Consider the following 27,388-nt stretch of genomic DNA (forward strand, 5'->3'; position numbering starts at 1 on the left):
CATGGTCTAGGATCTCGGGGTTGAGTCGCGCGACGCGTTTAAAGCGGACGTTTCCCCATTTCTGAACCCACGGCTCCAGTCTGCTGATCTTTTTAGTACCATCAACCGAAATTGCTGAATCACTATTACAACCGTGATGATGTGACAACCAATTATGTCTTGTATGCAAATAACTTGCTCCGTATTTTTCTCGAAGGCAGAACGTAGCAGTAAGGCTGCACCGGTATACAGGATTGTTGTTTCCATCGCTGATACAGTGGGATTGAGGCTAAACGCCGCATTTGATGTCCAGAAATGGCAAATATTATGTCAATCAACGGCTGGAGGGTGATGCATGTGTGTGTATGTATGTAAGTATGCATGTATGAAGGCGCAATCAGGCTCTGTAACGGCTTTTGGAGACGGGTCAACTTCTGTACACGAGTCAACGTTGGCTCTAGAACAACAAGGGCTGGTTTCGCTGCAGCCTCACGCAAAATCTCGGAGACGTGCCTGCAAACTCGACAGCCTTGTGATGCTCAGAGGTCGATCCTACGCCATTGTAGCTGAGGAGAGGTCCGTGTCGTGATATTCAAGAGCTGAGCCTGCCGAGGTGCAAAAGTGATATTGCGTTGATTGGTACTCTGTACACTGGCTCCATATACCGTTTGGCATTGAACGAAAAGCCCATTCATTGCTTCTTCCGTAGATGAGACAAGGTTTAACACCTAGATCAAAGTGGCCTGTTTCTTAGTTTCTTGGTCCCGACGTAAATGCCTGTACTTACCCAGAGGTAACGGTCATTGGATATCAGTCAAAGTACATTGTACGTCACAAACAGTTGTTCAAACTTTGTATGCTTCGCCACGCTGGTCGACGTTCCTGGGCGCGAGAAAATGATGACAAAGGATATGATGAGATGAAAAGGCTCAGGGTAGTTATGTGGTGTGTACATCAGACCCGAGGGCAAGGATACTTGGTTGAAGAAGATTGAAATTTCATAGACCGATCGACAGCATGCCCTGATGGAGATTGACCGACTTCCATTTGCGAAACGAGACTCCGGTTTTCCCATTATGATGGATGCCGAGCTGTTTCTGCCGGCTTCAGGCTGAACTAGACACCCTGAGGATAGGCCGATAATAGAATCCTGAGGATCTTCCATCAAAGAGGCAGCTTCTGAGAACAAGTAGCAAGCCAGAAGAAACCTTGAAGGTATATTTGCGTTACCCAAACGTCGGGTCCAAAATGGCACACCCACGCTCAGTCGGGCTGGGATGTCACGGCCATCATCCTTCTTCGTAAAAACCAGGGTAGGCAGAATTGTCAATTTCAGGGTTTTTTGTAGTCCGTTCTGAAAGTGGGACATTTGATACACCGAATCAATTCGTTTGGTATTATTTAGCATTTCGGTAGTTAACCAATCCCTTCCCGGAGTGAGCATGTAAACAAAGGTACCCTGTATCGTCACTTGGTCGATATTCCATATAATTCCTCAAAACGCTTTGCCGAAGTCTCTGCAAACGGGTTACTGTGGCACCGTACGGTAATCCGGCGCGACCAAGCGATCCGATGTTGATAATCTGCTGCCGGAACGGGACTGCTGACGTTCTTTTTGTGTAACCAAGCTGACTGCAACGCTGCTGTCTTGATATAGGCCTGGGTGGCTAATAAGTTGCACAGAGCAGGCAGGTACATTCTGATAAACAACTTTCATAAGTCACGCCGCAGATCCGGTCACATGTTTCGTACCTTGGGTTATTAACAGCTGGTGAATTCATGCCAGTAGCTGATATTCCACCACTAAGCAAGAACAAGTCCAGTCAGTGCTTTTCCAAGGCTTCGCATCGCACCATAGTGTTTCAAAATGAGCCAAACATCAAGCTCTGACTTATAAAGCCCAGCGATATATCATATTATCGGCTGTAGCCAGCTGTTTCAACGACCAAGCAGGGTTTTTGAAGTTCAACCACCTTCCATTATGAGAGTTTGGATAGGTCCGTAGTCAAGACGACGGAAGTTGGAAAGGCCATCCAATCGAAGCAACGATTTGCGTCACTCCATATCGCTATTGGCCACCTTTCTTCGTTTTGGTCGTCCTCGCAGAGAGATGTCGTGGTGTCCAACGAATTGGGTGGTGTCACGGGCTGGCTCGGGTCCATTTTCAGGAGCGTCATCTGCGCCCTCAGTAAAGACAAGGTCACCTCGTCGCCCAAGGACCTCTTTCCCAGCTTCCTCAAGCAGGATACCAAACGCCAAAAGGGCCGTTTCATCCATGCTTCGGTCAGTGACGTTCCTGTCATCTATGGCCTGACGGTCGCGGTTTCTCGCGCTGTAGAATGAGCTGGTATATGCATGAATAGCTTTCAGAAGATCACTTTCTGGTAGAACACCCTGACCACCGCGGGGAAGATCGCGCTCATGAGAATAGTATATGTCGTGCTCCAGATAACGCTCGGGTGCGTCTTTTCGTCTGAAGAGGACTTCATCGGGGGCCAAAGGAACGTCCTTCGTGGAGTATCTGATGGACTTTGGATGGCGAGGTGTGTACTGAGCTTCCTCCGCCTCTGTACCGGGGCCTTGATCATGTGAAACTTTACCTGGTTTATGTGAGCTTAATGCTATAGGCATAGGAAAGGAACATAAAGATTACCTGCTACAGCGTCGTAGACAGTCGCATGTCTGCGTTTCGTTCCTCTGTTAAGATGTTCTTCGGCGGTTAGGCTACCTCTTTCGGAGGACAAATCTCTTTCATGTACGGGTACTATCCGCGTGCGACCCTTGGAGATATCCATAGCGATGACAATGTAGTATGAGGCTGTTCCGCAGGCCAGTGTTTGTTTCAAGGTGAAGAAAAGATTGTGGTTTTCAGGTACTCATTGTATCCACGGATGTGCATTGTTTGTGGGACAATCCTGTTGCGAGTATATAGTTCCAGCACAAAAGGATAAAACGCCTGGCAGGAAGACGTATATGACCAATTATGGTTCTAATTTTATTGATGTTGTTGAGTTAAGGCTTTTGAAGAAGCAAAGTTTAGGTTGTAAATTGTGGAGTCATCAGTGAGTTAGTTAGTCCTCCGCCCGACCCTCCTTCCAGCTGACATCATCAGCTAGCATCGTCAATTCAACCTCCAACAGGTACAGTCATTAAGTCTATAGTAATTTTGGGTACTATAACATCCTATCTACAACTTTGTTTCTCGTACAACCCAAATGAATGCAGTCCAGTCTCCTTGCTCGTGAAGTGGGCGATTTTGCCCCTCAGGACTTCAGCCGCTCTATAACTTCTGAACTACTTCGTTCGTTTGCGCCAGCGCCTCAGTATCGCTTTAATGGCGAGAGAACAGCGAGACCTGATCCCGCAGGCGTAGATGAACGTGCTCACAACATCAAAGCTCACGGAGCGGGCGTCAACAGTATTGCTCTAGAGAAATTCGATGGCCGGATCCTTCTATCAGGTGGTGCCGAGGGAGGTATCAAGGTATGGGATCTCGAAGCTGGTGGAAACCCTCACAAGGTGCACAACTTTCGCCCCGTGAGCAGTATAGCAAGGTCTACAAGGGAAGAGAATTCTCCAGGGCATAGCCACGGCATCACACACATCGCATTTTACCCTTTCGACCCGGATGCTTTCCTCTCAAGTTCTTATGATAAAAAGCTGAAGCTATGGGCCACGCAACGCTGCACCCTATCGGCAACATTTGATCTTAATGCAACAATATACTCCCACTCAACAAGTCCCATCGCGGACCATCTAGTTGTTGCATGCGCCACGCAGAACTCGGCAGTCCGACTGGTAGACTTGAAGTCTGGGTCTGCAATACAAGCTCTTGTGGCCCACGGCGGCCCTGTACTGTCAACAGCGTGGAGTCCGCGTCACGAGCACATCCTTGTTAGTGGACATGCAGACGGTAAAGCTCGAATATGGGATATCAGGCGTGCTGGTGGCGTCGTCGCATTACTGGATCAAGAGGATTCGTTGGGCATTGTTCATAAGATGAAGCATCTAAGTGCGGTAGGCGTAGACTCGAGCCAGATCCCGCATTTCCGCGCCTCTTCCCAGGCACATGACGATGCAGTAAATGGTCTACAGTGGACAGACGATGGGAGGTATATCATATCAGCGGGCCTTGACCGTCGCATTCGTGTATGGGACGCTGCTACAGGGGCGAACACTCTTGCAAGCTTTGGCTCCTTGATTCAGAACCAACACGCAAAGACAGCAAGTATCTTGGTAACTCCGTCTCACCTCTCGACCGGAAACAACTTTCTGTTTTGGCCAAATGATCAGGAGATTCTCATCCTTGATCTCCATGATGGCAATATTGTAAAGCGACTCCGAAGTCCGGGCGTGACAAACCCTGTAGGGCCACAAGGTAGTGAAATGGGGCGGAATAAAATAACAGGCATAGCCTGGCGCTCATCCGGCGGGTCAGGACGTCCTGCTGGGCCTGTTATGGGCGGCGGGAACTCTATTGGAGCTGTGTACAGTTCTCATATGGATGGGCAGATTCGGGCCTGGGCACCTCAAATGCCAGGTCCCGAAGATGTGGATGAGGAGGAGGAAATACAAGAGGATGAAGAAGTGAAGCAGCGGAAGAGAAAGGCCGTTGACGACGCCTACAAGAGTCTCATGGGCAAAAAGATCACCTTTACGTAGTATAGAGCATGGATTTTTGTTCTCGAGCATTGTCAAGCCAATAAATTACAAAATGTTAATCGCCAAGTGGCTTCAAATTCATGGTATAATGCGGCAACGACGCTTCCGTGACACCAGTAGTCTACACGTCGTTGATGAAGTGACAGAACTCCGCCCAAACGCCATACACGCCCTGTGATATAACGATCCCGGTTCCATCACAAAACAACAACGACTAGGCACAACCAGCCATCCGGGTACGCAGCTTCACGCATCAGTTCTTCCAGAGGTGCATTAAACGGCACACCAGCGCCGTGCATCACCACCTTTGCGAGAATGGGATCACGACTGCTTAGGAAAAGGCCAGGCAGTACCTCCTTTAGCGCTTGTCCTAGAAGTTTGGGGCGACGGTCTGAACTTGTCACGGCCATGAGAGATTGGATGACTTTGAATGTGGCGTGCTCTGGGTGTGTTGCTGATGAGTCTGGTCCGCTGGTGGGAACATAAATGCGGATAGGGACGTGCTTGAGTGCTGTAGGTGCGTTGAGGAGACGACTGTTGATGCGGTTGAAAGAAGTTTGATCATTGTCTATGACTGCGTTCCATAGTTGAGTGGTATTCTCTTTCGACATCTTCATGATTTGGTTTGCGTTACCATTTCGAATAAAGTCCGCCTATGCGAGTTAGCGTCTTGTCTAAAGCATATATCACGTCCACCGGGTTATCCATATAAACCATAACCTAGCTCCCTATTTCTATATTCCCAATACTCACTTCTTTTACACAGTTGAGAAACGTATCTGCGATGTCCCAGCCCACTCCATCATTCACAGTCAATCTCCATGGCAGACCGGGTTGATATAGGTCAACCAGCAAACCAACTGCCAGATTCCTTAGCTGAACATCTTCAAAGTGAAAGCTCGAGCAAGGAGAGTTGAAGAAAGTCGATAGTCTGGGTATAAGAAGAGCCAGGTAGCTGAAGCGTGGAATACTGGTGATGAAAGGCGTTGTCGGTGAGGCAGGATGTGTAATGTGCAGCGGAATTTGGGCGCTCCAAAGAGCCTGCGGGATGGTTGAAGACATTATTACGAGGGCATGGTGGAGTTTGTGAGTTGGCCGTTACGGGTTGTCAAAGATGTCGACTGAGTGAGGCACGGCGTAATACCTGGTAAGGCTGCAATCTTGAGTTTGGAGTGTTTAGGGTAGGATTTGTTCATGTGATTAATAAGCATTGTACAGATATGCTTATAAGTATGCATAGCATAGACTTTGCTTATATTATTATGCTAAGTGATGTGATCAATAGAAATGAATTTTAATAATATTTAATTTCTTAAAATGTGTTTGCGATCTTAAGTTTGTCTTTCTGTGATATAGCGTGTGAAGTTTGAGTGTATTCACTGCTACGGCAATAGAGATAGTCAAACAACTACCATTTAGTTGGCTGGACAATTTGTACTACAAAAACACAATGATGTTTTTTTAATAAAATTTTATTCAGAGTATTTGCCGAAAACAGGCTTCTGAATGCGCTTGAACTCATGTTTTGCGCTTTCAGCGTCGCATCCAAGAGTTGCTTTGATACTCAAGGTTACGACAACAACATCCAATCAGACAAGGAAAAGGGAACTTTCCATCTGTTGTCACATCGTCATGAAAGGGAAACCGTTTGTCTGGTATGTAAGAAGAAGCAGGCTTTCTGTGATTTAGCAGACTGTTACATCATTCACTATATCTGATGGCAGTATGAACGACTGTGCGCTGGCAGTTTTAACCGATTGACTGCAAACTCCCTGATAACCATGATCATTTCGTCCGTCTACGACTTTGGAGTGATTCTAATAAAGGTCAAAGTTCTGGCTCTATCCAAGATATGTGCTGTAAATCAAGCGCCTTGGACGATGTAAGAGGCTCAAGGGTAGCCTACTTGGCAAAAGCGCGTGGCATCGGCATCGGCATCACGGCATCTGAGTGCAAGAAAAAAGAAGGCATGGATTGTCCAGTCGTTTGAATCATGGTTCTTGGCTTGCGACATCATTTGTGTTTCAGCCCAGAGACAAAGGGTTGTTGTTCTAGGACGGACGGCAATGCATAGTGAATCTGCCGAATGGTAGTTGTTTTTACTCACCACACCTCTCACCGAGGCCTGGTCCACATGACCTCATCTGGCAATTTGTTGCACTGATGACCTGTCATGAGCCACGATAGACGTGTCAAAGAGCTTCAGAGCCAAGACACTGTCTCAAACCGGCTTCAATTTAGGAGTTTGTTGAGGGAGGTCGTCATTCATTATCATGTGGCCAAGAGATGTAGGAGTTGTATTGAAGAGTTGATCAAATAAATAACCAGCGTGGTTCCCGGGGATATTGATTAAGAAAAGAGTAGCAGTATCCCCAGAAACCTCAGCCAAAAGAACCACACCGAAACTCTACTTTATCACAGCAAATCATAAGCTGCATCGCTAGCTATGGCTCTCGATCGTGTTGTCAGCTTGGTCCTCCGAGCGGCAGAGCTTGTCTTTGCGGCCATCGTCGCTGGCGTCAACGGCGAATACCTTCACAATGCCCGCGGTGCAAGCTCATGGCAACTCGGTCGTTTTATCTACACCGAGGTCGTTGCCGCGTTGGGCATACTCTTTTCTCTACTTCTTCTGATCCCCTTCTCGAGCACCTTTGTCCACTGGCCTCTGGACATTTTCATGTCCATCAACTGGTGGATCGCATTCGGTCTTCTCGTCGATGTGAGTCGCTTACAGTATTCTCGGCAGTGGTAACATGAACTAACGGTATTCAACAGCTTGTCGGCACCTCTTGCGGTCGTGTCTTTGACTGGGACAACGTTCACCCAGTGCATGGAGACCAGTGCGGAAAGACCAAGGCTGTCATCGCATTCAGCTTCCTCTCAGCTCTCCTTTGGCTCGTCTCTGCCCTTATCGGCTTCTTCTGGGTCAGGAAGAGAGAGCGCACTGCACGAAGAGCCGAAGATGCCCACCATAACCGTCGCCGAGGCCCTTGGTTCCGCAGCAGAGTTTGAGTCTAAACTCATGCCCGTCTGCAGCAGCAATTAGCCTGAAGCTTTCCGTGTCCGCTGAAGACTTTTCCAAAAGCGCTAGGCGGTGATCTAATTCTAAGTTGACTAACTGACTGTTGGTCTTTGGCGGTGATTGGATTACGTGAAACATTCCGAGTTACCGTGCCTATGTGGGAACTAATGCATAATTTGATGGAGGATTTCCTTGTTTTTCTTGTCGATGTCTTTTTTGGGTTGGAACTTGGCGTTGTATAACGCGGATTAGGTAGGATATACGGACGGATACATACTATGCCAAGGAGTGGTTGGATTGTTACGAATAATGGATATGACTTATTAGCCTTTTGCCTACTAATCGATGCAATATAATGTATTTTTCTTACTCACTGTATACTATATTTATCTCGCCAATCGATCAACGTGGGTACTCCCTTGTTTTCTGTGCTTCATTCATGTCTTGTCTTTTCTCATCTCATCCTGTCTTGCTTTATTATCTATGCGACGTCATATTTACGAATCCAAAGCATATTTCAAACATGAAACAACGGGGGCTCAATGTCACGATCTGCAATTAGCAGACCAATAGAACCGAAATCTAATCCGGTCTTTTCAAATCCCCATCCTTTCATACCAACTATTCGCCAGAACCTGATCATCAGGAATTGCATGTCGTGCTAATGATGAAGATGAACTAGTATTCATACACACTGTACTAAAATGCCTGGGATTTTGATCACGAGCTTTCTCGAACCTGGCCTGATTCGTTCTGATCAGCCTCCAACAAAGACTTCCGTCTTGTTTCCATGATCATCGAGATCTACGACCAAAATAATCCTCGTTCCGTCTCCCGGCGCAGGGGCAGGCAGTCTTACGCGTTACTGTTAGTAGGCATAGAGCACCTAGCAAACAGGAACGGAAGCCAGTCAGTACCTTAGTACCTATCTGCTTGCGCATCTTTTACAGGGGGCAAGTACGATATTCTCCGCCTCGGTTTTTTCTGTAATACCTTGTGACCTTGCTTTTCACCCGTGCTACAAGAATCTAGAACCGTCTCAGCAGGTCTTGGCCCGCCGGATGTAATGAGGCATGCTGTCATAAGCTGCTAGGTACTGTCTTGTCTTTGTCTTCTCCATCAAGTTAGGTTAGATTAGGCTGGGTCCGGAAAAAACGGCCACTATCCTGGCGTCATTTCCACTGTGCTGTGCCTGCCCGTCTTCTGCCTTGGTTTGCTCTCAAGTGGCTGGTGGACCTGGACACGACACGCTGTTGCCAACTTCTTTGAAGACTTCAACCGCGGGGTAGCTTGGTTTCAAACCCAGAAATTAGCGGGGGGCAGCCCTGTAATGGCAGAAAACATGGACCTTTGGGGGCCTAGGTCTCACTATAATCGGCGCTAAAGAGCTTCTGAATCTTGCATTTTTGGTCCACTTTCGGGGTAGCTGACGCCACCTGGGCCACAACACACAACGGTCCGTCACTCGCCACAGCTTGACTCCGCTAGCTTACGGCATGCATCACACCAACCTGTTGATCTCTCTTTCAGCCACGGAGCCTCCTCGTCATCTCTCTTACAATCCCGTCTCTTACTCCACAACAGCACTCTTGGCGTTGTTGGAACAACAAGAATTCCCCTTCCCAGTGCTCGAGCCTAGCTCTTGATACTTTCTGCCCTACAAGTCGTCAACGTCATATCTCGCGTGGCATGACGCTAGATTGTCCCTGGCTGATATGCCATCTTCCGCCACCAATTGCAGTCCATGCTGAGAAGCTTGAAGCGGGAGACATGGAGTTCTCCAACGATCGGGGTAAATGCTATGACGCAAACTGAGGTAGCCAGGAAGGTGAGAATCCCAAGAGTTTGTGTTTGGCTTTGTGTGTCAGGTCCTCTGCCCAGTTTGTGACTTGTTGATGATGAAGCCATCGAGATGCAAGCCGCCAGGATGACTATTCTCAACTATATAAGAATCAGGGCATCCCTCCTCGGAATTATCTTTTCCTCATTATCATAAACAACAACAACTCTTAGGATACCCAAAAGCATCTGAACTTCAGCTCAATCACAACTCATCTACAAGATACTCAAACACTTTTAACAACTACACCACAAACAACAATCATCATGTCTGGTCTCATCAACAAGGTTAAGGAAGCTATTCACTCCGATAAGGATAAGAAGCACGACTCTACCACCACCGACACCCACGGCACTCACAACACTCACAACACCTCTTCTGGCCTTCCTGAGGGCAGTGTCGGCCCCCACAGCAGCCGTGCTGCTAACGCCGCTGACCCCCGAGTCGACTCTGACTTGGACAGCTCCCGACGCACCGGAGCTGGACACACCACTGGTGGACTAGGCTCTACCACCGGCACTGCTGGCCACACCACTGGTGGACTAGGCTCTACAACTGGCACTACTGGCCACACTACCGGCGGAATTGGATCTCACTCCGAGAACATGGGCCGTTCTTCTGGCCTTCCTGAGGGCAGTGTCGGCCCCCACAGCAGCCGTGCTGCCAACGCTGCTGACCCCCGCGTTGACTCCGACCTCGACAGCTCCCGACGCACCGGAGCTGGACACACCACTGGTGGACTAGGCTCTACCACCGGCACTGCTGGTCACACCGCTGGCGGCATCGGCTCTCACTCCGAGAACATGCCCGGACGTACTACTGGCATGACTGGCAACACCGGTATGACTGGAACTGGTATGACCGGAACTGGCCGCCACTCCGAGAACATGCCCGGCCACTCCACCGGACTCGGCTCTACCGGCCACTCTTCTGGCCTTCCTGAGGGCAGTGTCGGCCCCCACAGCAGCCGTGCTGCCAACGCTGCTGACCCCCGCGTTGACTCCGACCTTGACAGCTCTCGCCGCTCTGGAGGTCTCGGTGGTAACACCTACGACCAGACCACTACTGGCACTTCTGGCTTCTCCAGCCACGGTACCGGTGCTCACGGTCCTACCGGTACTCACAGCTCTGGCCTGAGCGGTACTCACTCTGGTTCTCACATGACCGGCAACACCGCCTATGACAGCACCAACCCCGGACCTGCCCCCAAGACTGCTGGTCCTCACAAGTCTGACATGCTCAACAAGGCCGACCCTCGCGTCGACTCCAACCTTGACGGCAGCAAGACTCTTGGAAAGGAGAAGACCTTTGAGACTTCGTAAGTCTCCCTCGACAAACTCGATCGTCAACTGTTTCTCACCATTGGTACTTTTACAGCGAACCCAACTTTGCCGGCCGTGACCCTACCGACGCTACTCAGGTTCCCCCTTCCATCATGCAGAAGCATGTCCCTACTGAGATCGCTCACGACAACCTTGAGTCGGATCACAGCCGCCGACACAGCAGCGTTGACAAGGAACACCACCGTGGCCTGTAAATGGAGGGAAATGGAACTAATGACTGTTAATGGATATGTATAGCAACATTTCTTTAATGAATATTAATGAACTATTTTTTATTTAAACAATTTCTCCTCATGTGACATCTTGATACTGGATTTACTTTCCCAAAGTGTCGAAATTATGAATGCTAAAAAGAGGAAACAACTATTGATTTGAGAATATCTTATTAGTATGATCGATGAAAGAAAAGTATGTTGTACACACTGTACCTTGGTAGCTGAACGGCGAGGAATCTTGTAAGTTGAACCAGAACATACTTTCAATCTAGAAAGGAGTCCTTGAATATAAGAGATTGTTCTTCCCTTTATCGAAATACGTAAGCGTGTATAAGTTGCTGAGGAAATATGACAGCTTGCCTGTAGTAGACATAGCAAGATTCTTCATGATTCAAATTTGGGCGGAAGGATACCGGGGACCGCCCTGTTCATTGGGGCAATTGTAGAGATCAGATATCATGGACTCCGAGATAATACAGGTGCTACGATGTCTCTTTAGGCTATAAGCCACTTGCTATCATCTTGTGGAGTTGGAGTGTCAAATTCCAAGAGCAGGTATTCATGCTCGGTTTTACAAAGAAGCTAAACGGCCTTGCCCGTTGGCTCCACGATGCGGGCTCCTATAAGACGTAAAAAGTTATTGCGAGCGTATTTGGTATCAAGAACGAGTCGCTTAGGCTGATGTGTGTTACGCAGTTCAAAATGGCGTGTATAAAATATGCATAATAACTTCTGGGCCATGACGGCAAGGTCATGTCCTCTACAAAAGCACTGTTCCGAGAAAGCTAGGCGAACATGGTATGTACAACTTCTGCACTGGAAAGTGAGTACATTTGGCGGCGCCAACATATCTCGATATAGACACAATTAGTCTGCTGTACAGTAATGTCACACTGACAACCAGTATTGTCAGAATCAAAGTACACTATCCTTTCGTATGATGGACTCTATGTCGGAATAATCAACAGTAATGAGGCAGAAAATAAAGATTCATAGTGTTTATTAGGACTATTATCAACTGGATCTCCTTGATCCGCTCAGGTCAACTGTGGGTATCATGCTTCATCGTCTCTCATGTTCGTCCTAGCCTGATGTTCATGGTAGGCAGTGGCGTATCATGCTTTAACCGCGGTGCTCAGCCTCAGCTTGCTTCTGGACATCATGCTCTACGCCACGCTGACGGGTCTTGCCCTCGGCACGTAGCTCGTCATAGTGAGCTTCCTTCTCCTTGTCACCGGTAAGGTTGGAGACGGCACCTCCAACAGTACCCTGAACACGTTCGCTGAGGCCAGACCCGAGGTCACTGAGCTGACCCTTGGCCTCTTGGTTGCGTCCCTCGAGGTTCTGCTCACGACCTTGCTGCTTCAAGGACTGGCAAATGTTAGCAATGATCAGACGTAAAATAGTCGTAGTTGACTCACCTCGTTGCCGATAAGACCTCCGATGGTCTCCTTGGCGGATCCAGCAGTCTGATTCCAAGAACCCTCAGTGCGGTTGGGGTCGTCCTTGGCAGCAGCACCAGAGCCAGAGAGAGTGACACCGGGGAGCTTAGCGGTAGCGTGGGAAGCATCGTGCTCGGCCTCGGCCTTCTGCTTCTTGAGGTCGCCAGCAGCCTGGTCGCTTGTGTTGCCAGTCAAGCTGCCAATAGCATTCTGGACAGCACCAGTGGTAGAGTCGATGACGGACTTCAGAGTGGAAGGCTGGGGCTGGTCAGACATGTTGAAGGTGTTTTGTGTGTTTGGTTTGTGTGTTTGGTTTGTGTGTAGAATGAATGTGTTCAAAGTGTTGATAGTGCTTTGGTGTTTGGATTCAAGGATGGTTGTTGATGGAGGGATGAAAATGAGCCGAGGAGGGGGCAGTGAGGAGACTTTATAATCGTTGAATGGAAGTCCATCACGACAGGAAGGAAGGCTTCACTTACAAGGCGGCTGCCAGGCAGTCGTGATACATGTAAGTGATGTCATAATCTCCAGCACTCTCAGTGACACCTGAAAGTGGACATTTGTGTATGACGTCAACGCCACTTGATACCAAACAAACGACCTGTACCAGTGCCACGAAACAAGCGCTGGAAGCCGCGTTTGTGTTGAGGGTTTCCATTAAAATATCTAACTATGCAGCTTCCATAGACAATCAAATATCGATGTAAGAAGGTATTAACATCAGGTAGGTACGTACTAGTCTATCATACGTACTTGCAAGGCTACAGAGAGGTGATTTCTAACGGTTGATAGAACGTACAGACAATAGAAGTCCTTGGTTGACAGTCTCTTCATCGCACCATGTATAACTCACTACATGATCTTGGATACTGATACTGAGGTGTTCTAAAAGTGGATGAGCAACGTAATGGCTTTGGATCAACATTGCAGGACACCTGACGGGAAGATCGAGATTGGAGGCAAATCCCATCGACAATTTCCAAGGGGTTTCCATGCATGTGATCCTCGTAGGCTACGTGAGACATTTATGACAGGCAAACATGGATGGTTACACCACCAACAGCAGCCAACCGCAAAGGTGGAAGAATCACTAACTCTTGCGTCAAGTATGGCACCATTTTCATAACATAAATCGTGGTCGAATTTGTACCATAGTGAATTGTCGTGTCTCATTTTGTGCGACTATGACCTTTGATTTGCTCTGATCATTCGTTTCCAATAGGTAAAGACTATTCCTAACTCTTGCGACATTTGAAAGAGGCGCCTGTTTGTTCGCCTTTGGACCAGATACCCCGATAATTGCAAGCTCCTTGAACCAATGACTCCCTGTTTTCATCTCCAGAATTTAAAGAAAGAGGTATCTCTGATATTACAGTATGCTATACAGGCACAGCTGAGCCTCGCTCCAGCCGGCCATTTTGTCATTAACGTCCTTGATATACATCCCGTGCCTGACACTAGTCAGAGAAGTCGGGGTAAGTGTGATAGTCGTCGTATTCATTACAGGACAGCCTAATGTTGGCTCCACTGAATAGTGTCGAGGTCGATACCCTCCTGTACGAGCTCCCACAGGGGACTCAGATCGCGCAAGAAACTAACACGCTCTTGGACTGCCTTGAGGACGTAATCAATCTCTGCCTCAGTGGTAAAGCGACCGATGCCAAATCGAATACTACTATGAGCGCTTTCGTCACTGTTGCCAAGCGCGCGCAAGACGTAGCTGGGCTCCAGAGAGGCAGAAGTACAAGCACTGCCAGAAGACAAAGCAATATCCTTAAGAGCCATCAGGAGCGACTCTCCCTCGACGTAAGCAAAGGAGACGTTGACACAGCCGGGATAGAAGGACTCGGGGGCACCATTCTGTGTTGTGTGTTCCATGCTCAAAAGGCCCTTAAGTAGGCGGTCTGAGAGGTACTTGATACGGTTTGTGTCGTACTATCATCGGTCAGTGTCTTGCATACAAAATATCGATGAAAACAAAGAATGGAGAATCATTGTAAATCAGACAGAAGCTTCGATCAACACGGCCGGCCTTGTCACAGGCCATTCAGAAAGCCATGCATGTGTAGAGCAACTCATCACTTAAAACAGAGGAGGATATCAAAGAAATGGGGTAGGTATTACTCACGGGCATTTCCTCATAGGCGATTCTACAAGCTTCACCAAAGCCAGCAATAAGTGATGGAGCAAGAGTTCCGCTTCGAAGACCTCTCTCCTGACCACCACCGGTGATGAGGGGATCCAATCTAACTCGGGGACGTCTTCGGACATAGCAGGCACCAATACCCTTGGGGCCGTAAATCTTGTGTGACGAAATCGACATCAAGTCAATGTTCATGGCATTAACGTCGAGAGGGATCTTGCCCACAGCCTGAGCAGCATCAGTGTGGAAGAAGATCTTCTTTGATCGACACAGCTTGCCGATCTCTTCAATAGGCTGGATGACACCAATCTCGTTATTGACAGTCATGACACTGACAAGAGCAGTCTCGGGCCGGATGGCAGCTTCAAGATCTTCCATCTTGATGAGTCCATCATTCTGAACAGGCAGATAGGTGACCTCGAAACCCTCATCCTGAAGGTGACGACAGCTATCAAGTACACACTTGTGCTCTGTCTGTGTTGTGATAATGTGCTTCTTCTTGCCGGAACGGCCAAAGAAGCGAGCAACACCCTTGATGCTCATGTTGTTACTTTCGGTAGCACCACTGGTAAAAATGATTTCCTTAGGATCAGCTCCGATAAGCTTTGCAACGTGCTCACGCGCATCCTCCACGGCCTTCTCGCTTTCCCAGCCGTAGGCATGTGTCCGCGAATGAGGGTTACCATAGACGCCGACGTAGAAAGGCATCATAGCATCGAGGACTCGAGGATCGACAGGTGTGGTAGCCTGCATATCGAGGTAAATAGGACGCTGGCCCTCTTCCATGACTGCTGCTGACTTCAAGACCTCTTGATGGGAAAATTAGCCTCAACCCTAAGAAATATCGCTCTGCTGCGACAGCTTAGATTATGCACATACCAGCCATTGGGCTAACCTTGGCATTGGAGGGAGTCCCAGGGGGAGGAATGTCTGCAAAAGCTGACTTGTCAAGCTTGATAGCTGTCTCGACCTGGGCATTATCCCTCTTGGTCTCGGTAACGTATCCTCTTCGTGATGTTCGCCTCGCCACAGCAGCTGCGCGAGCCATGCCCCGGAGAGGGGCCACAGTAACGCGAGAGCCCGAGCTCAAGCTGACTCGGCCTGCCGAGCGCAGGGCGCAGGATGCGATTTTGGAAGACATGATGGATGGAATTTAATTCCTGGCAGTTGCAAGGACGAAGAAAAAACGTCGAGCGAAGCCAGTGGGAGAAGTAGACAAGACGCAAATTCCAGTGGAGACGTTGAGCTCCATATCGAGAATTTGTCATTAGCTTGGTCGGCTCGGGCACTCGGTGATAAGGTTCCGTGGATTCCGGCACAGTGATTGGTCTAAAAAGCCGGGGAGCGCTCTTTTTAGGCCTTAGGTTGTAGCGGACGGCAAACCAAGCCGTGAGGAGAAAGAGATGGAAATGTCATCAATTTGTCGTGGCAAGTAATTTTTCGAATACTCAAGTCTAGAGATGGAAATTCATGTCTTTGCATTGTTTTGTCGAGCCTGTGGGCATACCCAGTAAGCAGAAAGCATGTTCTGCATCTTGAGCTTCACAAAGACCCTTTTAGGGCTTGTAATTCTGCTTCGCATGGGTAAAGGCAGTGATTATTGACTTTATCTTACGTACTTTCTTCAAATTGTAATTTCGGTGCTTTGTATCTCGGGTTTTATGAGTACAATATGCCCGCCCGCATTTTCCGAAGGGATTATAGACAGATGTCCATGGTGGCAGTGAGTGAACGGCTTGAGTGAGACTGATCCCTGAAAGCTGTTCAGTGACGCAACCCGACTACCATGACGCAGTTGTGGCTGGCTACCATACTTATTACCGTAGCAGAATAGGCAGCTTGGGTGGCCTAACCTCCAAACCTCAAGGCATCAGTTAAATGGAAGCTTCCATTGCAACAATCATCATTGGTCCAGTCTGTAGTGAGATGGGCATTTTGGGTTCACTTACTTGAGTAGTAACATCGGTTAAAGAAAATACCCAATTTCTAATAAGAAACCCTAATCCCTGCTCACATTGTTAAGCTTCAGGCCTCTTTCTTTCCTCTGCTTGGGTGTTTTGATTATTTGTTCACCAACCTGATAGCCACAAGACAAGACGGCATTCGGCAGGCTTGGCAACAAGGCGTAGGCTACAGTACAGGCTGGGCAGCAAAAAAAGGACGACCTTGGAGCTAAAACACAGCCACACAAGTGGACGTCACCATCCGTTCCACGACTCAACTCCAAGTCATTGTCTTTAATTGTGCTGGATAAGTTACCTTCTTGTCCAACTTTGGTGGCCTCGCGACTGAGGTTTTTCGCGATTAAGACTCCTCTTCCACCAGCTCCGCTCTTAGTCTTGCATCTATAGCACCACAACTATTGCTTTGCTCTCACCATGAGCTTCAAAGGCTTCCAAAAGAGCCTCACCCGGGTAAGCCTTGCCCCTCATTTGCTTGTCCTCGGGTTTCCAACTCGTCTGGCGCGCGCGAAACGGCATGTTTGCGCGCGACCGAATAGCCGAGACACGTCAGGACTATCGATCAACACCGAGTAAGACGAAGCAGAGATACTGATACCTTTTCCCCCTTGCAGGCTCCGCAACAATTCAAGCAAAAGTTCAACATCGGCGAGCACACCAAAGATGCTGTTTATATCGACGCCGAACGACGTTTCCAGGAACTCGAAACCGAGACCAAAAAACTACACGATGAATCCAAAAAGTACTTCGAGTCCATCAATGGCATGCTCTCCCACCAGATTGAGTTCAGCCAAGCCATGACCGAAGTCTATAAGCCAATCTCAGGTCGCATGTCGGACCCTGACTCGATCAAGTTTGAAGGAAATCCCGAAGGCATCCGTGCCTGCGAAGAATACGAAGCCGTTGTCAAGGACCTGCAAGAAACGTTGGCACCCGAGTTGGAAATGATAGAATCTAGGATTATCCGTCCTGCCAACGAGTTGCTCGACGTAATCAAGGTGATACGCAAGAGCGCCCTGAAGCGTGAACACAAGCGACTTGACTATGACCGACATCGTACGGCTCTCAAGAAGCTGCAGGACAAGAAAGAGCGCACTGCCAAGGACGAAAAGGCAATGTGGAAGGCCGAGGGAGATGTTGAGTTAGCTACGCAGGAGTTTAACTATTTCAACGATCTCCTCAAGGATGAGCTTCCAAAGCTGTTCCAGCTCGAGCGCGAGTTCATCCAGCCCCTGTTCCAGTCGTTCTACTACATGCAGCTCAATATTTTCTACACCCTACACGAGAAGATGCAGAACTGCGACATTGGATACTTCGATTTGACACTCGATATTGAGGACGCTTTCCACGAGAAGCGGGGCGAAATTCAAGAACAAACAGAGGCTTTGTCCATCTGTAGATTCAAGACAACCGGCCGTCCACGACCTGTACGATACGGAGCCAAACCTGCCCTCGAAGGTCCTAAGCAGCCCGCACTCCTCACACAAGGCGGCGAAGACTCCAAGCCTTCAAGCAGTACAGTCACCAGCCCAAAGATTGGTGGCTGGCAGCGGCCGGCCTCGACTGCCAACGACGCGGCGGCTCCTCCTCCTTACACACCCCCAACGGGAGCCAATGCAGGCCTAGCAGCCATTGCTGCTGGCAAGAAGAAGCCCCCGCCACCTAAGCCTAAGCCTAAGCCTATGCGCTTGACAGCTCCAGGGGTAGAGACCGTCACGGCCCTCTACGACTACGCTGCGCAAGCCGAGGGAGATCTAAGCTTCCGAACTGGCGATGTTATTGAGATTGTTACAAGAACGCAGAATGACAATGAGTGGTGGGTTGGACGACTGCAAGGCAAAGAGGGCCAGTTCCCAGGTACGTGTTTAAGTGTCTCAAGATTTTTGTCGCTGAACTAACGGGTGATAGGCAATTATGTTCAACTCAACGGCTGAAGGGATAACCATTGAAATCGCGATAACACTTTCACCACCTCGATACTATGACATGAAGAGAACCCGTTTCATTACAATCCGCTCGCAATAGACGCTCATAATTTCGGATAGTAACATCACTAGGGATGGATCTTAAGGGGGCTATGGCGCATCATGTGAAGCGAAGCACATGAGTCCGAGTGGAGTAGACGGAGCAACAGGTCTTTGTGCTTGCTCGAGGTCCTGGAAACAAGAACGTAGATTCTTCCAATTCTGGAGATACAAGGGGCCTACGTGGCCAAAGAGATGGGGCATTTCTGGCGTTATGGATATGATTCCTGCTTGTCTGTAGAAGCAGATAACACAATTAGTATTGTATTTTAAACCAACTTCTATTGGTGAAGGCGTGAGTAATTTCGGTCGTAATGGAAGATTGTTGCTATGAGAAATACAAGGTTTCCAACACGCGCACACATTCATCGGGCTATGTGACGATAGTGAAGCGATCAGGCTCGGAGCCTGATTCCAAGAACAGGCGTTGTAAACCTTGGGGACATAGGTTGCGGCTTAAAATGCGGGGATCTGTATGACCACCTACTGCAAGTTTCTGAATTTGCATTGGCCAATTAATCAATTTGTTTGAAAGATGGAATCAGCAGGTACCGTATCCTGATGCAGACATGTGCCGAACACAAATAGTCGGTTGATGATACCTAGGCTAGGGCCAGGGATTACGGTCAGGGTGTTTAATACAATCGCCGCAAAGGTTTCCCATATTGGCTGCGCCTACAACTGACCCAACGACGCGAATAGGCATGTGTAGCCTGCAAACCTGCATAACCCCCTAGATCAGTTTGACCCCTACACCAACTCGACGTACTCATCCATGATCGAGAGATTTTGCACAACGAGTTATAAGAATAATGATCCTACTCTCAATGCCTGTCTTACACCACGAGCGTATACGCTATCAAGCTCCATGTGATCTTTCTTATCACCGAAGAGCCTCATTAAAACCTGATGCCTGCCTAACAAACCAGCAACTCTAGTTATCAAACTTTGATTGTCCTTTTTTTTTTTGACCGGTTCAAACCGGACATAGACATGGGGCGGCCTTTGATGGCGTGCTCCAAATGGGGTGCCATTAGAAAACAAGGCTGTTCGAGTTGAGGCTCTGCTCCCCCTCTTGAAGAGACTTAAGAGTGCCCTTGGCCATTCGGAATAGCATCATATTTGTACGCGAGCCAGTATTCAGCGCTTTGGTGAATATGACCTTATACCGTTCTACAAGTTCTCGTCTCCCTTTCCCTCTTGCAGTATCGCCATGAGCCTTTTGAAAATACCTGTCGAAATTGTCTCCCTCCTCGTCGAGCTACTCGAAGTTGAGGATGTCTTCAATATGGCATTGAGCTGTCGGTTTCTCAGCTGCATTCTCTATGACAGACGGATGTGCCGGCTTGCACTCACGGTTCGTCATATCACCATCCATATCTTGTCTTACTCTCTGAGCTAGTTCGCTGACGAGAGCTTAGAAAGCCCCATACTCGGCAGAGGCTCAGCAGGTTCAGACAAGCGACGATTACCCAAAGGCGTTTCGTAAGCTGGCTAAACGGCGACTGTCCGTTCGCGCCGCTGAGCCTTGGACGGTTGCTATAGTGGCCATGGCCGATCACTTCATCTATACCAATGGCCACTTGTGCTACACCATTGAGAACAAGCAGCTGCGTGTTCTAAACACCCTACAACAGACACCCACGACTGAACTGACGGTTGACGTGCCGCTGCTTCTTAAGCTTGCAGTCCGTGACTATGATCATCTCAGACCACATACAATTGAGCCTCTGTATTGCGCTGAGGGCGTTTTGTCATGCCTCGCCACTCAGGTGCTCGAAGATTTGACCACATGCAGCTGGCTCATCATATTTGAGCTGAGAGAGAAACCCAGCTGGGTTGTTGTACAGCGACCATGCTCGACGCATCCCATCTTTGTACGTAACGACAAGAACTATCTATTCTGGGGCTCAAGATCACATTCGACACTCGAAGGTTCCTACCGATGGGGCCTCCATTGCCTTAATCTCCAAACACGTCAATGGTCAGATTCACAACTGATCTTATGGAACTTTCACGGGGCAAATATAGGGTCAGATATCTGTTTTGAGATCATCGATGGCCAGTTCTATTGTGTTTCGAATGTGTTGAAAACACGGACCGAAAATGACACATGCAACAATTTCTACCAGGTTGTACGATTTCCCGTGCATGATGCTGTGCAAGCAAGGTGCGAGAAGCCTCTGATGCGCAATCTCTGGCGCCGCCATGATTCCGAGGGCATGGTAGATGAGCGTTGGACATCTTTACAACTCAGCAAAAGCGAGAAAACTGGCAGAGTATCCATCATTGAGATACGCAAGGAGTGGTGTCCAGGAAATGCGGGCAGTCAGAGGACTTGCTATAACAGAGAGCTTCAGTTTGGCCCACAAGAGGCCGATCATTTACAAGAGCCTCTTCTTCCAACGACGCCGGGCTCTATGGAAGGAGGCCCTATCGAAGAGGAATGGGACAGTAATGCTCACATCGAAGAACGAGCATGTAAGGATTTTCATGTCGGTGATGGTCCGAAGGATACCAAGGCATACACCCTTCAAGAGTGCTTTGTCCGTTCATACAATCCATCATGCAACTCATTCATTGATCTTGTTTCTGAAGTCTGCAACCAAGGCTCGTCAATGCAACTTAGAGTACAATCCAAGGAACAGGGATCGCCAGTCAAACTTTGGCCACGAGATCAGCACCCGTACCACCACGATGGTGTATTGGCTCAGCTGCATGGTGTTGTCAACCCAATACAGCCGATCAAAGGAGTCGAATGGAGTATGGATGAGCGGGTATTGGTTTATTCGCCAACCCACATGGCTTCTGGTCACTTGAGGCCTATTGTCCTCATCTCGCTTGACCCAGGCTTTCTTCTTCCAGACTTTCCAAACTACCGATGTTGCAGCGGGGAGGTGGAATACCAGCCTAATAGCCCCTCTCATATGCAAGAGACTGCTATTGGTCCACCAAATGAAATACTGTCGCCGTCAAGTCAAGGAGTTGACGAGTGTTCACCAGCGAGTGGAGAGGATAAGAAGGCAGATTCTAACTTCATTAAAGTGCAGCCTTCGCTTTACCGAACGATGAATATGGGCAGTGGGAATGCACATGGGTTCAATATGTCATATTATACCCCCTCGGCCTTGAATTCCGTGACCTGGCCTCGATTTTAAGTAACGAGGCCTTCACTAGTAAGATTGAAGGGGCAGTGTGCCACTCCTCATCATCAAACTGCAAATACTGGAGAGATAGACAATGATCAATAAATATTGCAACTGAATGTTCCTTTCACCGTGTACCCTTGGCTGCGAGTAGTACCCGACGAGTATCTCTAATACATGCAAGTGATAGTCGAGGTTCTACACATTTGATCTCACTCGGTGTCGAGTCAGGCTGCGTCACACAACATTGAATACCAAATTCGGGCAAAGATCAGAAGATATCAATGCCAATATTCCTAGTCATAGTGGGGTGACCGCGCCGTGAGCAAGAGGAGCCTACCATCTCTATATGCAAGGCATTGGATGCATTGTAAATTCAAATCCCAATGTTGTGTCACATGTGCAAATGCCGCTACCATTGGGCTAGTTGCAACAGCAACGCCCGCTCATATACAGACCAGGTTAAGCAACGCATCGTACAGACCCAAAGCTGATTCAAAGCATAAAGCGCAACAAAAAAAAATGCATGTCTTGGGAGTGCCTCAGTTATTAGGTGGGGGCCAAGCAGGTGATGGTAAACCAGAGTAAGCGAACTTGCGCAAGTATTCCCAGTATCCAATCACTAAAGGATTTCTAAGAAAGGAAATTACCTATATATAGTACTTCTCAGTAAAAATGCAAAACTCTGTAAGCGGATAATGTACCATCCATTCATAAGTACAAGAATGAACACATTTATTTTTTATGCTTATGTCCATTTCAAATGTCCGCCTTTCCCTTCCATAATCCACGCTATGTAATGTCGCACACATGACAAGACATGATAATAAAAAAAAGCCGCTCTTCAAGATACCCAGAAGTGCAACAAGGCCAGTATTCAATGAAAACGCAGATAAGCCAGGCAGTGAACTTCGCCCTGTGGCGGTGTCGGCAGTACAGTATTTGAATGCAAGTCCTGAGACACCTGAAAGCACAGGTAAACACCCAGTAATAGAAATTAAAAGTACATGAGCTCGTGAGCATATAAATATTCGTCTCAACCCATTTTTCTCTGACAGTCAATCGAATCAAAGCATAAAAATAGCAGGTTTAATCGCTAATTACTTTCTTCGACGACCAAACATCTTAGACAGACTGCTACCGCTCTCTTCTTTGACGGGAGGGGAAGGGGCAGCTATGGGCTCAGGCGGCGGTTCCGAGGTTCGAAGGAACGCTGCGAGGTCTGATGTTCGAGAAACATTGGAGGTTGCATCTCGGGGTTCAAACTTCTTCATGGGCACACGACGTCCAGAGGAGGCTGAAGAGACAGGCGGCGGTCGAGATTGGTTCTCGCCAATGGGCATTCCATATTTGTCATAACCAGATGGGATGTTGACCTGGATGGGAATGTAATTCCTGAGACCAGCGCGACTGCTGAGTGATCGGGTGTCGTTGGCTTTAGGTGACGCAGGGGCGGTATTAGATTGACTTTCCTTGCGAGTGAACCTTCCCATGAGGCTCGGTGCACTGGCCTTCTTCTTTGGCATCTTTTCAGAGATGGGAACTGAGACTGGCTCCGGTGGAGGTTCGCAGTTCATGAGAAACTCTGCCAAACTCTCCTCTTTCTTAACAGGAGGTTTGGGAGTCGCGAGCAAGACATCGTCATCCTCCTCATCCTCATCACTAAAGTCGATGGCGTAAGGGTCCTTGACACGTCGAGTTTTGCGCTTTGGCATCATGTCATCATCATCAAACATCTTGTTAGCGGGAGCAGATTGGCCCTTGTTTTTCAAAAGAGCTGTGTTGGAGTTGATAGATGAGTGAATGGAAGGCATCGATGACTCGGTGCCATGGGTTGAGGCTTGGCTGTATCGAATATCGGGGATATTAGCATCAACGGCCTTGCCGCCTGACGGTTCTGCGGCACCGGTAGTGTCCCAAGGTGCGATGTTCTGAGGAATACGGTTGCTGTTTGCGCCTGGGGGTCCCTGTCGGATAAAGTCGATTAGATCCGAACTGCCACTACGAGACTGCGTCACAGCCTCACGCGGTGTATAGCGATTCCGATTGCTTGCCGACGAAACTCGGCGACTATCGAGGCTGGACTTGCCAAGGGTATATGGGTTGCTCACATTTCGTTGGATTGGACGGCTGTCTCCCGCAGGACCAGTAGATTTGATAAAGTCTGCAAAATCTGCGGTAGATTCGCTAGGGACTCGAGCGTCCCTGGGCGCAGCTGACATGCGCGGTCTTCCTGTGTTAGGTGCAGGGAAAGGCTTTGACCTGTCATCCGCAAGCCGGGTGTGTGGAGATGACCGCTTTATATCATTTGTCGCCGATGAAGACTTGGATCGGTGGTGCGAAAGACTATCCTCGCCTTTCCTTGACCCCTTGAAAGTCGAGGCATCAAGAGGCTGGTTGTGCTGTCATCCTTGTTAGCCCAATGATGCTTTGAACAATGCCGCTTTACTTACATCCATGTTGCGCATGTTCTCGGGTGTCAACGTATATGTGATGGTTTGGTTACTTTGTATCAACTCCTCAAAATTGCGAGCCATATTAGAGCGGCTACCGTTGTCTTCAGAGGTTCTAACAGCCTTCAGACGACTGATACCGGATGAGGCTGATGAGCCGGAAGTGTGAGTTGGTCGTGGTGTCTGCGCGCTTCCACCTTCTTCGTCCGAATCTCTTGTCTTTGAGCGCTCTATCGAGACCATACCAATGCTGTGCGTAGGGGATGTGGGAACCTTTTCATTACGTGAAGCGTTACGGGTTGATTGGGCAGAAGATGGCTGCGGAAGGACTGGTGATTGTGGCGCTCCAACAATACCTTGAGGCCGTTTAGTCTCAGTGGGTGAAGCGGCTTCAGGGACGGTTGGAGTAGATGGCTGGTAAGCCAAATACTTGTGAGGCCTCTGTTCCCGAATTCGATTTCGGTCACTCTCCTCGTCCGACTCAGAAATGGTTGCAGCACTAGGTACTGAGCCTCGCATAGCATCGACAGGGGATCGGCTCTTAGGAACTGTGACAACTGGACGCTGTGCAGCCGTAAGGGTGTTCGGCGCCTGCGCATCAGCTGCACTGGCAACATTGGTAAGGCTGCCACTGGAGGGTATCGTCAGACTTGCACGGCGGATGCGATCTGCCGCATCAGCTGAGGGTGAACGAGAACCGCCGGGGCTCTTAGGACCGGCCACATCAATCAGGCGAGCCGAGTGCACACTTGAGGACCTCTTGAGCGGGAAAGGGCCGCCAGTGTCAGAGAGTGCTGGCGAGGAGCTTCCAGCCATTGACACACGAGCCGAAGTCAATATCTCTGCTTTCTCGTAGCTTGGGTCTTCCTCAGCAGTTTCCTGTCGCGACTGGATGCGGCTTGTAATGATCTTCGACAGTCGTTGGTTCTTTTTCACAGCGGGCTCTGGGACCAGCTCGTTTTTTGACTTATCCTCTTCGGTCTCCTTTGGCTGATCGGTGCCGCTTTGCTCGGCCTTGTCATCCTCAGACAGCTTTTTCGTGTCTTCGTCGGTGCTCGTCAAGATGGGAACAGCTTCCTTTGAGCGTTTGACGACGGCACGATATGGAGAAGAGCCGGGCGTTGGGAGTGAGTTCGAACGCTTACGACCAGTAACGTCGGGTGTGTTGGGTTGCGTCAGAGTTGGCGTAGGAAGGCCCTGGAAGATTCCTAGTGGCATAATGAACAAACTCTTCGGTCGACGACCACTGGTTTCCTCTGTAGCATCTTCCTCCTCCTCTTCGTCACTGTAGTATGTCAGACCCGGAACCTCAATCTCATCCACATCCTTGTCTCCCATGGGAAGTGCAATCTGAGATGGCTTGACTTCAGCTTTGAGTTCTTCAACATCGCGGGTGGCCGCCCCGCTGAGGGCAGGAGAGTCACTAATTACGCTGTCTTGTCTCGGGTGTCCATCGGACGCCCTTGAAAAGGGGCGGCCATTTAGGTCAATGACAGGCGATCGGATCCGCTTCTTCCAGCCCCTCCACAATCGACCCAGTGTTCGGTCGAGTGCTACTCTCTCCATGTCTTGCTCTTCCACAACAATGCGGTCAGCGACATCGGAAGGGTTTCGGGTTCCTTCGCTGATCTCCTTCTGGCATTTCGTCCGCAATCTGTGGTATGCGGCTTGACCCGCAACAGTGAGGGTCAGCTCACCCATATACTCTAAAACAGAGGTGAGGAAAATTGCGACAGCAGGTGAGATAATCTCGCTAGCCTGCTCATTGGCACCAAGCTCAAGGTTTTCCTGTTCCATGTAAAGGTCTTCATCTTCCTCTTCCATGTCACCCAGAGAAGAGTAGACCATACATCGAAGGCGGGTGCGCTTCCAAACCAGTTCCAGGTCCCAGTCGCGCGCCTTGTCGCCTTGGGGCGCAACGTAGTCCTCCTCATCGCCTTCACCAAGGTATTCACGCAGCTCCTCATCAGCGTTGTTGACAGCGTCTTTCGCTAGTTTGGGTTTCAGTACCTCAGAAACGGCCGGTCGCAGGTTGGCGAGTGTGGTAGCGTGCGACTTGGATAGAAAGTTAAAAAGTAATTGATCCAGAAAGTTATTGACAAGTTGAAGTGCCTCTATCGTAACAAGCGCGGGCTCGCTGGCTGGCTCAATCCCATGCTGATCATACCAAGTGTCGGCGTGGCTATCATGGTCGTTTGTAATTATTTGGGAAGCGGCCGACGCGGCAATGAAGGCCGCTGTAGGTGATACAGACGACGGTGACAACATGAGACTGTGGGCGATGGTTGAAGGTCGGTCGCTGGAGAAACTTTGTGTCCTAGATCTCACGTCGCGAGGAGAGATGATGCCAGAGGTTGGCCGCGACACATTCGGGTCGCCATTTGAGGTCGCCATGGCTGCAGTCTATATCTGTTGGCGGGCAGACCTGCAAAGGTCACCACTAGAAAGAAGAAAAAATAAAGTCGGGGACAGGGTCTGGTCGCTGTAGGCTTTCGATTGCCTTGTGCGATGTGAGGCGCAATCGGGATCGGGCAGGCACAGGATTAGAATTGGGGCCCCAACTCTTATCCTGCCGGCTTGCGAAATGATGGGGGGAATGAGTATGATTCACCGTGGGTAGACGGCAACGATATTGGCCGACAGGTCAATGCTGATTTTTGTTAGTCGAAAGTCGCATGAGGCGTAGTTTGAAGCACAGGAGTAGAGCGGAGCGCAGGGAACGGAGAGTTGCTTTTGCGTAACCACAAGTCCAGATGTACGACAAATCAACCATTGTGCGGGACAATAGCTGACGGACACGGAAGCGCCAAACGCTGCAAGCTGGCGGGACCAATGTGACTGCAGGTCAGCAGCAGAAGCAGTTTGGCTACATACATTGACCGTGTTTGCTTGGTGGGAAAGCAAAAGAAATGTACGAGCTGGAAGGGAAGTAATGGGAATAGACGTACTTTGGGGCAACAAGAGACGATCAAGGACGCCAAATAATACCTAGATAGATTGTTGCAGTATCGCAAAAGCAAAGGCGATAGATAGGCAACCAGGACAAACAGTCAACCTGTGATAAGGACAAAAGTAGAGGAGGGGAAAAGAAAGAGGCCGAGCGAGGTACGAATAAAGGCAGAAGAGGATAACAGTTTGAGGAAGAGGCGTGAGCGTTG

At 49.1% G+C, this 27,388-nt stretch overlaps 11 protein-coding genes across 11 annotated transcripts; 5 read left to right on the forward strand and 6 right to left on the reverse strand.

Annotated features, from left to right (window-relative positions):
- Nucleotides 1-537: 537 nt before the first annotated feature.
- On the reverse strand, nt 538-1,755 carry EDB82DRAFT_19000 (uncharacterized protein). The gene is made up of 3 exons (XM_065607177.1): nt 1,732-1,755; nt 767-1,678; nt 538-722 (listed from the first exon to the last, which is right to left on the reverse strand). The coding sequence occupies exon 2, from the start codon at nt 1,421-1,423 to the stop codon at nt 794-796; it is 630 nt and encodes a 209-aa protein (XP_065465383.1). The 5' UTR covers nt 1,424-1,678; nt 1,732-1,755; the 3' UTR covers nt 538-722; nt 767-793.
- Nucleotides 1,756-2,034: 279 nt separating this feature from the next.
- On the reverse strand, nt 2,035-2,774 carry EDB82DRAFT_470307 (uncharacterized protein; the record flags this gene model as incomplete). Its single annotated transcript, XM_025731674.1, has 2 exons — nt 2,035-2,579; nt 2,633-2,774. The coding sequence occupies 2 exons, from the start codon at nt 2,772-2,774 to the stop codon at nt 2,035-2,037; spliced, it is 687 nt and encodes a 228-aa protein (XP_025590676.1).
- A 310-nt stretch (nt 2,775-3,084) lies between these two features.
- Nucleotides 3,085-4,694, forward strand: EDB82DRAFT_483959 (WD40-repeat-containing domain protein). The gene has a single exon (XM_025731673.2). The coding sequence runs from the start codon at nt 3,199-3,201 to the stop codon at nt 4,639-4,641; it is 1,443 nt and encodes a 480-aa protein (XP_025590675.1). The 5' UTR covers nt 3,085-3,198; the 3' UTR covers nt 4,642-4,694.
- A 45-nt stretch (nt 4,695-4,739) lies between these two features.
- Nucleotides 4,740-5,932, reverse strand: EDB82DRAFT_19289 (autophagy protein Apg5-domain-containing protein). The gene is made up of 2 exons (XM_025731672.2): nt 5,395-5,932; nt 4,740-5,294 (listed from the first exon to the last, which is right to left on the reverse strand). The coding sequence occupies exons 1-2, from the start codon at nt 5,701-5,703 to the stop codon at nt 4,839-4,841; spliced, it is 765 nt and encodes a 254-aa protein (XP_025590674.1). The 5' UTR covers nt 5,704-5,932; the 3' UTR covers nt 4,740-4,838.
- Nucleotides 5,933-6,723: 791 nt separating this feature from the next.
- On the forward strand, nt 6,724-7,831 carry EDB82DRAFT_19177 (membrane-associating domain-containing protein). The gene is made up of 2 exons (XM_025731671.2): nt 6,724-7,360; nt 7,417-7,831. The coding sequence occupies exons 1-2, from the start codon at nt 7,088-7,090 to the stop codon at nt 7,651-7,653; spliced, it is 510 nt and encodes a 169-aa protein (XP_025590673.1). The 5' UTR covers nt 6,724-7,087; the 3' UTR covers nt 7,654-7,831.
- Nucleotides 7,832-9,769: 1,938 nt separating this feature from the next.
- Nucleotides 9,770-11,040, forward strand: EDB82DRAFT_519558 (uncharacterized protein; the record flags this gene model as incomplete). Its single annotated transcript, XM_025731670.2, has 2 exons — nt 9,770-10,821; nt 10,881-11,040. The coding sequence occupies 2 exons, from the start codon at nt 9,770-9,772 to the stop codon at nt 11,038-11,040; spliced, it is 1,212 nt and encodes a 403-aa protein (XP_025590672.2).
- Nucleotides 11,041-12,183: 1,143 nt separating this feature from the next.
- Nucleotides 12,184-12,779, reverse strand: EDB82DRAFT_519559 (uncharacterized protein; the record flags this gene model as incomplete). The annotated part of the gene is made up of 2 exons (XM_025731669.1): nt 12,184-12,432; nt 12,483-12,779. The coding sequence occupies 2 exons, from the start codon at nt 12,777-12,779 to the stop codon at nt 12,184-12,186; spliced, it is 546 nt and encodes a 181-aa protein (XP_025590671.1).
- Nucleotides 12,780-14,015: 1,236 nt separating this feature from the next.
- On the reverse strand, nt 14,016-15,787 carry EDB82DRAFT_470313 (pyridoxal phosphate-dependent transferase; the record flags this gene model as incomplete). The annotated part of the gene is made up of 3 exons (XM_025731668.1): nt 14,016-14,438; nt 14,632-15,455; nt 15,526-15,787. The coding sequence occupies 3 exons, from the start codon at nt 15,785-15,787 to the stop codon at nt 14,016-14,018; spliced, it is 1,509 nt and encodes a 502-aa protein (XP_025590670.1).
- Nucleotides 15,788-17,024: 1,237 nt separating this feature from the next.
- Nucleotides 17,025-18,541, forward strand: EDB82DRAFT_470314 (BAR domain-containing protein; the record flags this gene model as incomplete). The annotated part of the gene is made up of 3 exons (XM_025731667.1): nt 17,025-17,060; nt 17,222-18,464; nt 18,516-18,541. 3 exons carry the CDS (start codon nt 17,025-17,027, stop codon nt 18,539-18,541), a joined length of 1,305 nt encoding a protein of 434 aa, XP_025590669.1.
- Nucleotides 18,542-19,600: 1,059 nt separating this feature from the next.
- EDB82DRAFT_19375 (uncharacterized protein) lies at nt 19,601-21,965 on the forward strand. The gene is made up of 2 exons (XM_025731666.2): nt 19,601-19,988; nt 20,053-21,965. The coding sequence occupies exons 1-2, from the start codon at nt 19,845-19,847 to the stop codon at nt 21,787-21,789; spliced, it is 1,881 nt and encodes a 626-aa protein (XP_025590668.1). The 5' UTR covers nt 19,601-19,844; the 3' UTR covers nt 21,790-21,965.
- An 867-nt stretch (nt 21,966-22,832) lies between these two features.
- EDB82DRAFT_19323 (uncharacterized protein) lies at nt 22,833-26,762 on the reverse strand. Its single transcript, XM_025731664.2, has 2 exons — nt 24,231-26,762; nt 22,833-24,179 (listed from the first exon to the last, which is right to left on the reverse strand). The coding sequence occupies exons 1-2, from the start codon at nt 26,622-26,624 to the stop codon at nt 22,878-22,880; spliced, it is 3,696 nt and encodes a 1,231-aa protein (XP_025590667.1). The 5' UTR covers nt 26,625-26,762; the 3' UTR covers nt 22,833-22,877.
- Between the last annotated feature and the right edge of the window lie 626 nt (nt 26,763-27,388).

The sequence above is a fragment of the Fusarium venenatum genome (assembly GCF_020744135.1).
Source record: "Fusarium venenatum strain MPI-CAGE-CH-0201 chromosome Unknown EDB82scaffold_1, whole genome shotgun sequence".
Classification (NCBI taxonomy): Eukaryota; Fungi; Ascomycota; class Sordariomycetes; order Hypocreales; family Nectriaceae; genus Fusarium; species Fusarium venenatum.

Coding starts and splice junctions, on each gene's coding strand:
- EDB82DRAFT_19000 (XM_065607177.1), bottom strand. CDS start 1,423: ATGCTCACTCCGGGAAGGGATTGGTTAACTACCGAAATGCTAAATAAT.
- EDB82DRAFT_483959 (XM_025731673.2), top strand. CDS start 3,199: ATGCAGTCCAGTCTCCTTGCTCGTGAAGTGGGCGATTTTGCCCCTCAG.
- EDB82DRAFT_19289 (XM_025731672.2), bottom strand. CDS start 5,703: ATGTCTTCAACCATCCCGCAGGCTCTTTGGAGCGCCCAAATTCCGCTG. Junction 5,295..5,394: donor TTCTCAACTGTGTAAAAGAA/GTGAGTATTGGG, acceptor TAACTCGCATAG/GCGGACTTTATTCGAAATGG.
- EDB82DRAFT_19177 (XM_025731671.2), top strand. CDS start 7,088: ATGGCTCTCGATCGTGTTGTCAGCTTGGTCCTCCGAGCGGCAGAGCTT. Junction 7,361..7,416: donor CATTCGGTCTTCTCGTCGAT/GTGAGTCGCTTA, acceptor GGTATTCAACAG/CTTGTCGGCACCTCTTGCGG.
- EDB82DRAFT_19375 (XM_025731666.2), top strand. CDS start 19,845: ATGAGCCTTTTGAAAATACCTGTCGAAATTGTCTCCCTCCTCGTCGAG. Junction 19,989..20,052: donor TGTGCCGGCTTGCACTCACG/GTTCGTCATATC, acceptor ACGAGAGCTTAG/AAAGCCCCATACTCGGCAGA.
- EDB82DRAFT_19323 (XM_025731664.2), bottom strand. CDS start 26,624: ATGGCGACCTCAAATGGCGACCCGAATGTGTCGCGGCCAACCTCTGGC. Junction 24,180..24,230: donor AGAACATGCGCAACATGGAT/GTAAGTAAAGCG, acceptor CAAGGATGACAG/CACAACCAGCCTCTTGATGC.